The sequence below is a fragment of the Microcaecilia unicolor genome, chromosome 2, assembly GCF_901765095.1.
Source record: "Microcaecilia unicolor chromosome 2, aMicUni1.1, whole genome shotgun sequence".
Lineage (NCBI taxonomy): Eukaryota > Metazoa > Chordata > Amphibia > Gymnophiona > Siphonopidae > Microcaecilia > Microcaecilia unicolor.
In genome coordinates, this window is record NC_044032.1 from 73,528,331 (window position 1) to 73,540,600 (window position 12,270).

The 12,270-nt window shown below is 42.0% G+C and overlaps 1 protein-coding gene across 1 annotated transcript in view; it reads left to right on the forward strand.

The window, feature by feature from the left end:
• Nucleotides 1–12,270, forward strand: part of NIPBL (NIPBL cohesin loading factor) — a 1,064,356-nt gene that overhangs the window by 1,036,354 nt on the left and 15,732 nt on the right. Inside the window, 1 exon segment of the mRNA XM_030191924.1 lies at nt 4,592–4,866. Coding sequence (XP_030047784.1) covers nt 4,592–4,866 — 275 coding nt within the window.

A 12,270-nucleotide genomic window follows, 5' to 3' on the forward strand; every position in this document is an offset into this window, starting at 1 on the left:
TCTGGGGAAGGAGTAAAGGCAAGGCTTTGCTCTGTCTCCTTCTGCTCTTGAGCCTCCTCCCTTCTCCCCCATCCACTTCCATCTGTTCAACCCCCTTGTCCTCCTCTTTACAGTATGTATCTACAGTGGGGGAAATAAGTATTTGATCCCTTGCTGATTTTGTAAGTTTGCCCACTGACAAAGACATGAGCAGCCCATAATTGAAGGGTAGGTTATTGGTAACAGTGAGAGATAGCATATCACAAATTAAATCCGGAAAATCACATTGTGGAAAGTATATGAATTTATTTGCATTCTGCAGAGGGAAATAAGTATTTAATCCCTCTGGCAAACAAGACCTAATACTTGGTGGCAAAACCCTTGTTGGCAAGCACAGCGGTCAGACGTCTTCTGTAGTTGATGATGAGGTTTGCACACATGTCAGGAGGAATTTTGGTCCACTCCTCTTTGCAGATCATCTCTAAATCATTAAGAGTTCTGGGCTGTCGCTTGGCAACTCGCAGCTTCAGCTCCCTCCATAAGTTTTCAATGGGATTAAGGTCTGGTGACTGGCTAGGCCACTCCATGACCCTAATGTGCTTCTTCCTGAGCCACTCCTTTGTTGCCTTGGCTGTATGTTTTGGGTCATTGTCGTGCTGGAAGACCCAGCCACGACCCATTTTTAAGGCCCTGGCGGAGGGAAGGAGGTTGTCACTCAGAATTGTACGGTACATGGCCCCATCCATTCTCCCATTGATGCGGTGAAGTAGTCCTGTGCCCTTAGCAGAGAAACACCCCCAAAACATAACATTTCCACCTCCATGCTTGACAGTGGGGACGGTGTTCTTTGGGTCATAGGCAGCATTTCTCTTCCTCCAAACACGGCGAGTTGAGTTCATGCCAAAGAGCTCAATTTTTGTCTCATCTGACCACTGCACCTCCCAATCACTCTCGGCATCATCCAGGTGTTCACTGGCAAACTTCAGACGGGCCGTCACATGTGCCTTCCGGAGCAGGGGGACCTTGCGGGCACTGCAGGATTGCAATCCGTTATGTCGTAATGTGTTACCAATGGTTTTCGTGGTGACAGTGGTCCCAGCTGCCTTGAGATCATTGACAAGTTCCCCCCTTGTAGCTGTAGGCTGATTTCTAACCTTCCTCATGATCAAGGATACCCCACGAGGTGAGATTTTGCGTGGAGCCCCAGATCTTTGTCGATTGACAGTCATTTTGTACTTCTTCCATTTTCTTACTATGGCACCAACAGTTGTCTCCTTCTCACCCAGCGTCTTACTGATGGTTTTGTAGCCCATTCCAGCCTTGTGCAGGTGTATGATCTTGTCCCTGACATCCTTAGACAGCTCCTTGCTCTTGGCCATTTTGTAGAGGTTAGAGTCTGACTGATTCACTGAGTCTGTGGACAGGTGTCTTTCATACAGGTGACCATTGCCGACAGCTGTCTGTCATGCAGGTAACGAGTTGATTTGGAGCATCTACCTGGTCTGTAGGGGCCAGATCTCTTACTGGTTGGTGGGGGATCAAATACTTATTTCCCTCTGCAGAATGCAAATAAATTCATATACTTTCCACAATGTGATTTTCCGGATTAAATTTGTGATGTGCTATCTCTCACTGTTACCAATAACCTACCCTTCAATTATGGGCTGCTCATGTCTTTGTCAGTGGGCAAACTTACAAAATCAGCAAGGGATCAAATACTTATTTCCCCCACTGTATATAGATATGTATTCACATGGGTATATATCTATATAGATATATACATAATGAGAATACAGGACGACATAAGAGTTAAACAATGTAAGAAAGATGTGCCAAATTTAAAAAAAAAAGTTTTATATATAAGATGCATAGTTTTAATTTGAGTTCTTTCAGTAGTATATGATTTTGCGTGGAGCCCCAGATCTTTGTCGATTGACAGTCATTTTGTACTTCTTCCATTTTCTTACTATGGCACCAACAGTTGTCTCCTTCTCACCCAGCGTCTTACTGATGGTTTTGTAGCCCATTCCAGCCTTGTGCAGGTGTATGATCTTGTCCCTGACATCCTTAGACAGCTCCTTGCTCTTGGCCATTTTGTAGAGGTTAGAGTCTGACTGATTCACTGAGTCTGTGGACAGGTGTCTTTCATACAGGTGACCATTGCCGACAGCTGTCTGTCATGCAGGTAACGAGTTGATTTGGAGCATCTACCTGGTCTGTAGGGGCCAGATCTCTTACTGGTTGGTGGGGGATCAAATACTTATTTCCCTCTGCAGAATGCAAATAAATTCATATACTTTCCACAATGTGATTTTCCGGATTAAATTTGTGATGTGCTATCTCTCACTGTTACCAATAACCTACCCTTCAATTATGGGCTGCTCATGTCTTTGTCAGTGGGCAAACTTACAAAATCAGCAAGGGATCAAATACTTATTTCCCCCACTGTATATAGATATGTATTCACATGGGTATATATCTATATAGATATATACATAATGAGAATACAGGACGACATAAGAGTTAAACAATGTAAGAAAGATGTGCCAAATTTAAAAAAAAAAGTTTTATATATAAGATGCATAGTTTTAATTTGAGTTCTTTCAGTAGTATATGAGTATGCCTTGTATATGTATTTAAATTAATGATACTTTAAAATGACAAGTCTGCTGCCCCCTTCTGGTTGCCAAAGGCATTGACTCTGTTGTCTTTCACAGGCTAACCACTGTTTGCATTTGTATTGAAACCACCAGTGTTGTTATATTTGGATATTTCTTGTAATTGAAGTCAGGGCCGGTCTTACCAATTGCGGGGCCCTTTGCAAACCAGTTTGGTGGGGCCCCTTGTTGACAAGCTTTGTTGTAAAAAAATTTTATTTCCAATAAAGGCAAATCAAGCAAAACTTGTACACAGAAACTAATTCAAATCTACACAATGCTATCATAGCAAACCTTTGGGTTTAAAAAGCAAAACCATGTGCATATAAGGACTGGATAAATTAATTAAAACAAATCCCCTTAATATATAATACTTGGTAGCAATAATGAAACAGTGATTGAATATTCACATAGCAAGCAGCCTGAGCCAACAGATTTATTTTCCACGGAACATAATTAACTTTGTATGAACTTGGCTGCTAACAGTGTGCTGAACTGGACAACGTTAGCATATTTAGACTGACTCTGGACAGTTCTGCACGAAAGAAACCCTTCCCTCATTAATCAATACCTTCTCTGTGAAATAGTAGTAATAAAAAAAGGCAAGTGCATTTTTATAATATACCACTGCATTCCACAAAGCAAAAGGAGCAAGTTCCCACATGCCATCTTTTTTTCTTTTGATGTAGGCACAGGAAAAAAAATGTTCCCAGGTTTCAACCTGATTCATGTTTAATGTGGGATAAAATTCCTTAAATAAATAGATAGAAACTCTGAATGTTGAGCACCTGATTCTCATAACATGATGTCTGTTTAGTGGCCCTTTACCAGGAGAAAAAAAATCTCTGCACGAATATAACACATGCTAGTTTGTCCCTATAACCAGCCCCTCCAAATGACAGACTGATTACGATTTATAACAAATTACTACTCTACCTATAAAAAAGTTATTCTGTTACTATACTTCCTGTGTGTACAGTCCATATGCACAAGCCAGTATGTTTGAAAATGTAAGTGAGGTTAAATAAAAATTCTACCTAGAATAAAGAAAGACAACGTGGATGCAGCAGCTCATAGGTTTGCTTACTTGAGTGCACAGGGATCCAGCTATGTGTTTTGTTTTTTTTACAGTATCCATCCCTCTCTCACACACACACATTCCAGACTTCATAGGTTTTCCTGCTTGTTTTTGAATGCACAGGGAGCCGGCTATGTGTTTTATTTTGTTTTTTCACAGTATCCTTCCCTCCCTCCCACCCACATATTCCAGACCTCCTCCCCGCTCCGCCAGTCCCCCAAGCTGCAGGGTGCTCTCCTCCCAGCACATACCTGAAGCCGCCCTTGTGGTCTAGTGGATTTTTCAGGGCAGGAAAGGTCCCCCGTCTTTCCTGCCCGCTGTCACTGACCCTCTTGCTTTTGCATCTTCTTTAAAATGGCTGCCGAGACTTCCAGTGGTGGCCTCGCAAGATTTCGGCGGACGTCTTGCAAGGCCACCATTGGAAGTCTTGGCAGCCAATTTTAAAAGGCGATACGGCAGGAAGAGGATCAGCGACAGTGGGTAGGAAGGACTGGGGATCTTTCCTGCCCCGAAAAATCCACTAGACCACCAGGGTGGCTTCAGGTATGTGCCTGGAGGGCATCCTGCAGCTTGGGGGAGGAGAGGCAAAGTAAAGTTAGATCACCAGTACTAGGAGCGGGAGGGAGATGTCAAAGACGCCGCAGGGCTCCTGGAAGCGTGAGGCCATGTGTGGCTGCCCCTGTGGCCCCTGTCTAAGAGCGGCCCTGATTAAAGTGAAAAGTTTATTTGTTTATGTTTGTCTTCAAATAGACCCTGTTATTTTCTAGTTAACATTTAGTTTCCTATGCAACAGACCTATTTATAGTATCAAATATGAAATGTGCATGATTGATACTGTTCACCTAGTTCTTACGCATTACATTCTTTGTGCTTGCAGTCACTAGTAAAGGACAGAAAAAAGGAAGAAAAGTCTTTCTCTGAGGAAGAAGAAGAGAGTGAAAGTGACAGCGATGAGGAAGTTATTCAACATCGAAGAACACGGAGACGTGCAAACTCAGATTCTGATGATGATGAGGGAGATATAGATAATGTGCTGAGATGTTTGCCAGAAAATTCAGCACCTCTAATTGAGTTTGCAAATGCCTCTCAAGGCATACTTTTGCTCTTGATGTTAAAACAGCACATAAAGAACCTCTGTGGATTTTCTGATAGGTAAAACATTGTGAATAACATCATGATAACATAGTAGATGACCAGTTGGCCTATTTAATCTGTTCATTTATTCTGGTCTACAGTACTAAAGAGATATACCAGCTGCCATATCTTCAAGACTCATAGAAATCTGAATTGCTTCAAAAACTAGTCAGGCTTTTGCTTGAATGTTTGACTTCAATGACCCATGATCTTGCTGGATTTGCAGAGCTATCACTAATCTGCTAGTTGCTTTTTAGATTCGCCTGGTGAGGATGATCCAAGAATTTGTAGTTCTGGTTTCCTAATTCATGCTCTTAGAAAAGCAAGGCTACAAGTCAATACATAATGTGATTACATCACTTCTCAAAAAAACCTTCACTGGACCATTCCTGCTCTTCCAACTATCGTTCCATCTCATTCTTCCCTTTCGTATTCAAGCTGCTTGAACATGCTGTTCATTGCAATTGTTTTCACTTTTTCATCTCAGGCTTTTCTATTCAGAGCTGGCTTTCACCTTCTTCTTTCTACAGAAGCAGCCCTTGCCAAAGTCTCTATTCTGCCTGGATCCAAGACTTTATTCAGTCCTTATCATTCTTTGACCTATCCACTGCTCTTGAAATTAATCACTACCTTCTCCTTCATACATTGTCCTCATTTGGATTCAAGACTGTTCTGTCTTGGTTTTCGTCTGATCTCTCCCATTGCACTTTTAGTGTATGTTCTGGTGGATCCTCCTCCACTGCTATCCCTCTATCAGTCAGTATACCTCTATCTTGCAACCGCCTTTTCTCTCTCTGTTCGCTCCCTTGTGGGCCAATTCTCAGAGGTCCCGCGCTGCAGCAAACAGCACAGAAAAACAGCTCCCCAAATCATGGGAGCAGGGAGCCCGTGCTGAGCTTTGTAAGATCATAGATTATTTTATTATCATTGTGCTCTTACTTTCTCTCCTTTCCCTGCAAAGATCGTGTGAATTTTCCCAGTAGAAGGATTTTGATTGTTGGCCAGACAGGCCTCGGACTTTGCCCCTGGCTCAGTATTGGCACTTAGAGGCTTGTACAGGCAAAACCAGTGGATTTTAAAGTGAAAACCCTCCCTTCAAGCTTTCTAGCGTTAAGAGCAGTGTACTTTCTGCGCTGTTCTCTGAGCATGAGAGGGAATACCTGATGACCCTGTTTAACATCAGTTTGCATATGTGTAAATATCATTTGCGCTAATTTTTTGGCAGGTAGGTTGTTTGTGGCACTAGAGCTGTCTGAGAATTGTACGCAGCTTAACACTGGCGCTATTCCTGTGCTAATCGCCTCTAGCACTGGCATTAGGTTCTGAGCATTGGTCTGTTGGTTCCCTGATCTTCCCCCATGGTTTTCAATACCATCTTTACTCTGATGATTTCCAGATCCACCTCTACACCTGAAATTTCACTGTGAAAACAGGACCCAGTTCTCAGCCTGCTTGTTTGATGTTGCTGGGATGTCCTACTGCCATCTGAAACTGAACATGGCCATGACTGAGCTACTTATCTTTCCCCCTAAACCCACCTCTCCTCCCATTCTCTATTTCTGTGGATAGCACTGAAATCTTCCGTCTCCTCTGCTCGTAATCTTGGAGTCATCTTTAACTCCTCTCTCTCTCTGTTTCTCTGCCCATATCCAACAGACTGCTAAAGCCTGTTGTTTCTTTCTCTAGAACACCTCCAAAATTTGTATATCCCTTTCTCAACAAATTACTTAAAACCTTATCCACATTCTCATCACCACCTGCTTTAGCTTCAGCAACCTACTCCTCACAGGTCTCCCACTGAACCATCTTTTCCCCTTCAGTCTATTCAAGATTATATTGCACAGTTATCTTCCTCCAGTGTCACTGTGCACATAATCCCACTTCTCATGTCACTTCATTGGCTCCCTGTCTGTTGCCAAGCTACCATTAACCTTCCAGCACCATGGTTGTCAGCTGGCTCCAGATTTGCCTGGCAAAGTTGATCCAGTTCACTTACAAGTGCATTTGGTCTGCAGCTCCTCTGTATCTGTCCTTTCTTATTGCTCTCTACACCCCTTCCAGGGAACTCCATGCATCAAGTAAGTCACTGTTAACTGTGCCCCTCTTCTCCACCACCAACCAGACTTGGTTCCTTCCATCTTGCTGCACTGTATGCCTGTAATAGACTGCCTGAGTAATTACATAATGCTCTATTTGTGGCCCTATTCAAATCAGTCTACCTTTTTTAGGCTGCTTTTAAAGCTTAACTCCTTATTCTCCTGTTTAGTTTAATGTTTTAATCATTCCCATAATAAATTAAGCTCCCTAATCTCCTATTTTCCTGATTGTCTGTCTTGAATAGATGGTAAGCTGTGTCAAGCAGGAGATTGTCTCTTTTGTAGTTGTGTACAGCACTGCGTATGTCTAGTAGCACTGTAGAATAAGTAATAGTAGTTTTAGTACTAAAAGTAATTGATACATGCAGTCGGGTAAATCCAGGACTGAATCAGCCCTGTTTGGTGAATCTGAAGCCAGCTGGCAAATCTAGCCAACATCAGCTCAGTTGGTTTCTGAAGTTATAGTTTATTAGGTTCCAACTCAAGTCATTAGCTTATGCTTCCTTTATCTGCTCATTGTTTTCTTCTTATCACCTTGCCGGTCAGTACCCATACACCACCAACTGTAGCACAGACCTGGTCAATTCATGAGGAATTGTAGCATGCTGGTTCCAGTTCAGCTACTGTCTTTTTATATGGTTATTTTGTTTTTACATCTTATACTTGCTGCTCTTTATGATCAAACAAAAGTTTTTGGAGATGGTTTGATCTTTAATTATATAGTTTAGAAATTGTACATTATTCATAAGAACTCAAGATGGCATACAAAATTAAGTTAGGCCCTTGAAGTATTTTGTATAGTTATGGAAGTCATGCTTACTTGAGAAAATGTTAAAGACAACTGCTTTTGTTTGCATTACAGCACTGTTTCAACATAGTGGAACTCAAATAACTGACCTTAAATTTTTTTTTCTCTTTTTAACACGCATGAAGTTAAATGATTTGTGTCAGAATTCATTAGTTCTTCAAATATATATTTCTTAAGTGTGGTGTGGAATAGTGAGCTAAAACAAGTGAAAAGCGCTCTCATTCTCTGAGATTCTGAAAAGCAGAGCCTCTGAAATAAGTTAACTTTTACAGGCACCCCACATGGTTGCTCATTGCTGCCAAGACCTGACTTGGGTTACTACTTACTTGGGTTACATTTTGTCCTCGCCTTTTCCTTTCTGAAATGTTTATATATTCTCCGAGGACAAGTAGGATGCTATATCCAATGGAGCCCCAATGCAGAGACCCTCCAAGTGTTTTCCAGAAGCTTCTGGAAACATTCTAGCATGTATGTGCATATCTACCATCAACATGCAGAATCAAGCTAGTCGTCTATCTGTGGAGCAAAGAGGTCACATCCTTACAGTCTTCCTTCAGCTCACGTCTGTCATTTATTTCTCTTGCAATTTTCATGGCCACCTTCTTATTATTGATCTCCAGTCATGTAAGTGTTTGCTTTGGGCCAGTGCCTTTTCCCCTATAGTGTCCTAGATAGGTTTTTCAGCATTTCTGAGTCTCCTTGTATTTTTTGCCATGGTTCCCTATGCCTTCTTAGGCCTTGAGCATCCCAGTTGGAGTTGCGTTTCTATCAAGATCAAATCGTTTGGTTTCATAACATAGTAACATGGTAGATGACAGCAGATAAAGACCTGAATGGTCTGCCCAACATTTACTCATCAATTCATAATTAAACCAAAAAATGAGTGTGTTATTAAATACTTGTTCCTTGTCTTTTTTTTTTTTTTCCATTTCTGGAACATAGATCATAGAAGTCTGCCCAGCATTGTCCTTATGCTCCAACTGCTGGAGTTGCCATTGAAGCCCACTGTATCCTATCCCAATCTGTCTTGTCACATACAGAACACACACTGTAGAAGCCCACTGATGGGCAGCTGCTCAACTCACCAGAAATAAGCTCCTGCAGTGAGAGGGTGCTCCTGAAAGAAACCAAGAACCATCCGGAGAAGGAGGAAGGGGAGGAAACAATGTTGATGCACAGGCATCAAGGGCTTTGATATCAGACCTCCTGGAAATCCTGCCCATCCTGGAGGCCCATGTTTTGCTTGTCGCATGTTCATCAATGCCGGTAACTCACAGGGTGTCGGAGTCAGTGGTTTTATTGTCCATTCTCTCAGAAGAGTAAACTTACTCGGGGCACCAGAGATCACCCATTCCTTGACACTCTTACTCAGTCTGACAAGTCTGTCAGCAGACCAAGGCAGGTATAAACTCAAACACCCAGAGAGAAGTACTGATTCAAACCACACCTGGATGTCTAAAGATACACCAGAGGTCCTCTCAAAGGGAGAGGTCCCTTGGTCTTCCTTCAGAGCCCTTCCGTCCACATCAAAAGAGAACATCCTTTACCTATTTTATTAAGGAGATGGCCAAGTCCATTCCATTTGCACTAGAAACTGAGAGTGAGCCCAAGGCCAAATTGATGGACATCCTCAAGTTTGACCACCAACCCCTGGCCCCCTAAGGATGCTGTGAGAATGCCTGTGCAGAGGATCCCTACAAATATGCAGATGAAGCAGTGGGAGATACCCCCCCCCCCCCCCTTCCCTGTACAAACTATTCCCTAGAAGGCCGACTCTGTGTAAAGTCCAGAAGGTTCCCACATTCAAGAAGCTCCAGTTTCCTCACTATTTCATGGTGGTCAAATCCACTCTCCAAAGTGCCAAGAGTTCTAAGACTCACTCTTCAGTACCCCTGGGGAGGGAGGCTTAGACATTGGAGTCTTTTGGGAGAAAGGTTTTTCATAATGTTATGCTCTCTTTCTGTGTACATTCTTACCAGCTCTTCATGAGCAGTGGTGTAGCTACAGATGAGCACAGGCCCACCCAAAACAATTCAGCAGTGGCCGCCTTACTCCCCTTTCACCCGGATCCAGCATTTGCCCCTGCTTGCTTGCTCACCCACAGCCTGACAACTCTACCCCCCCCCCCCCTTTCTAAACTTCCCCCATCCTGGTATACTTCATCAACTTCACAAGTGGGGGCAGTGACACACATCCGCTACCTGCACATACCCTGCAGGCTTCCCTCGCTGTGTCCCATCAGAGAGAAACAGGATGCTCTCAGCACCAGGAGTTGCTTACAAGGGAACTCTTTCCATTTGCAGGCTAAAGCAGTTGAACCTGTTCCATCAGGGGAAAAGGGGAAGGGATTTTATTCCAAGTGCATCCTGATCACAAAGAAAACAAGAGTACTGATAGAATTGAAAAATGAACTGGCAGAACTATTGTTAGTAATATATAAATTATCTTTAAAATCAAGTGTGGTACCGGAAGATTGGAGGGTAGCCCATGACACGCCGGTATTTATAAAAGGTTTCAGAGGGGGTCCAGGAAATTATAGACTGGTGAGCCTGACATCGGTACCGGGCAAAATGGTGGAGACTATTATAAAGAACAAAATTACAGAGCATATTCAAAAGCATGGATTAGTGAGACAAAACCGACATGGATTTAGTGAAGGGAAATCTTGCCTCACCAATCTATTACATTTCTTTGAAGGGGTGAACAAACATGGATAAAGGCAAGCCGGTTGATATTGTGTTTCTGGATTTTCAAAAGGCATTTGACAAAGTACTTTATGAAAGACTCCAGAGGAAATTGGAGAGTCATGGGATAGGAGGTAGTGTCCTATTGTAGATTAAAAACTGGTTAAAGGATAGAAAACAGAGAGTAGGGCTAAATGGTCAGTATTCTCAATGGAGAAAGGTAGATAGTGAGGTTCCTTAGGGGTCTGTGCTGGGACTGCTACTTTTTAACGTATTTAGAGATGGGAGTAACTATTGAAGTAATTAAATTTGCTGATGACACAAAGTTATTCAAAGTTGTTAAATCGCAAGAGGATTGTGAAAAATTGCAAGAGGACCTTACGAGACTGGGCATCTAAATGGCAGATGACATTTAATGTGAGCAAGTGCAAAGTGAAGCATGTGGGAAAGAGGAACCCGAACTATAGCTACGTAATATAAGGTTCCATGTTGGGAGTCACCGACTAAGAAAGGGATCTCGGCGTTGTTATTGATAATACATTGAAATGCTCTGCTCAGTGTGCTGGGGCAGCTAAAAAAGCAAATAGAATGTTAGATATTATTAGGAAAACAATGGAAAACAAAAGTGAGGACATTATAATGCCTTTGTATCGATCCATAGTGCGACCACACCTCGAATGTTGTGTTCAATTCTGGTCACCGCATCTCAAAAAAGATATAGTGGAATTAGAAAAGGTTCAGAGAAGGGTGACGAAAATGGTATAGGGGATGGGATGACTTCCATATGAGAAAAGGCTGAAGCGTCTAGGGCCCTTCAACTTGGAGAAAAGACGGTTGAGGGGAGATATGATAGAGGTCTATAAAATAATGAGTGGAGTGGAACGGGTAGACGTGAATCGTTTACTCTTTCCAAAAATACTAGGACTAGGGGGCATGTGATGAAGCTACAGAGTAGTAAATTTAATACGAATCGGAGAAAATGTTTCTTTACTCGACGTGTAATTAAACTCTGGAATTCATTGCCAGAGAATGTGGTAAAGGCGGTTGCTTAGCAGGGTTTAAATAGGGTCTGGATGGTTTCATAAAGGAAAAGTCCATAGACCATTATTAAATTGACTTGAGAAAATCCACTGCTTATTTCTGGGATAAGCATCATAAAATGTATTGAGCTTTTCTGCAATCTTGCCAGGTATTTATGACCTGTATTGGCCACTGTTGGAAAAAGGATACTGGGCTTGATGGACCTTTGGTCTGTCCCAGTGTGGCAATACTTATGTACTTTTAAGGAGATTCCATTCCATCCTAGACCTTTGCCTGAGGGAATTTCACAAAATTTCCTGTTATATCACTTTTCATAAAATTTTGAAAACCTGGTCCAAGAGAGTTATGGTTCTTTTATGACTTGATTTCTTATTGATATTATTCTCATGCTGATAACACCTTTGTTATACTATTTTTGTAAGTTGTAACTTGGTTAATTTAAGATAATTATGGTTTTATTTTTATTATTTCATAATTGATTATTTTGTAGTTTTTATATTATTTCTAACATTGTATGTTTAGTTTACTAATCATACAATGGAGTGGAGGAGTGACCTAGTGGTTAGGGTGGTGGACTTTGGTCCTGGGGAACTGAGGAACTGAGTTCGATTCCCACTTCAGGCACAGGCAGCTCCTTGTGACTCTGGGCAAGTCACTTAACCCTCCATTGCCCCATGTAAGCCGCATTGAGCCTGCCATGAGTGGGAAAGCGCGGGGTACAAATGTAACAAACAAAAAAAATCATTGTTGATTTATATTTTTATTGTAGACCGCTTTAACACATTTTATAATT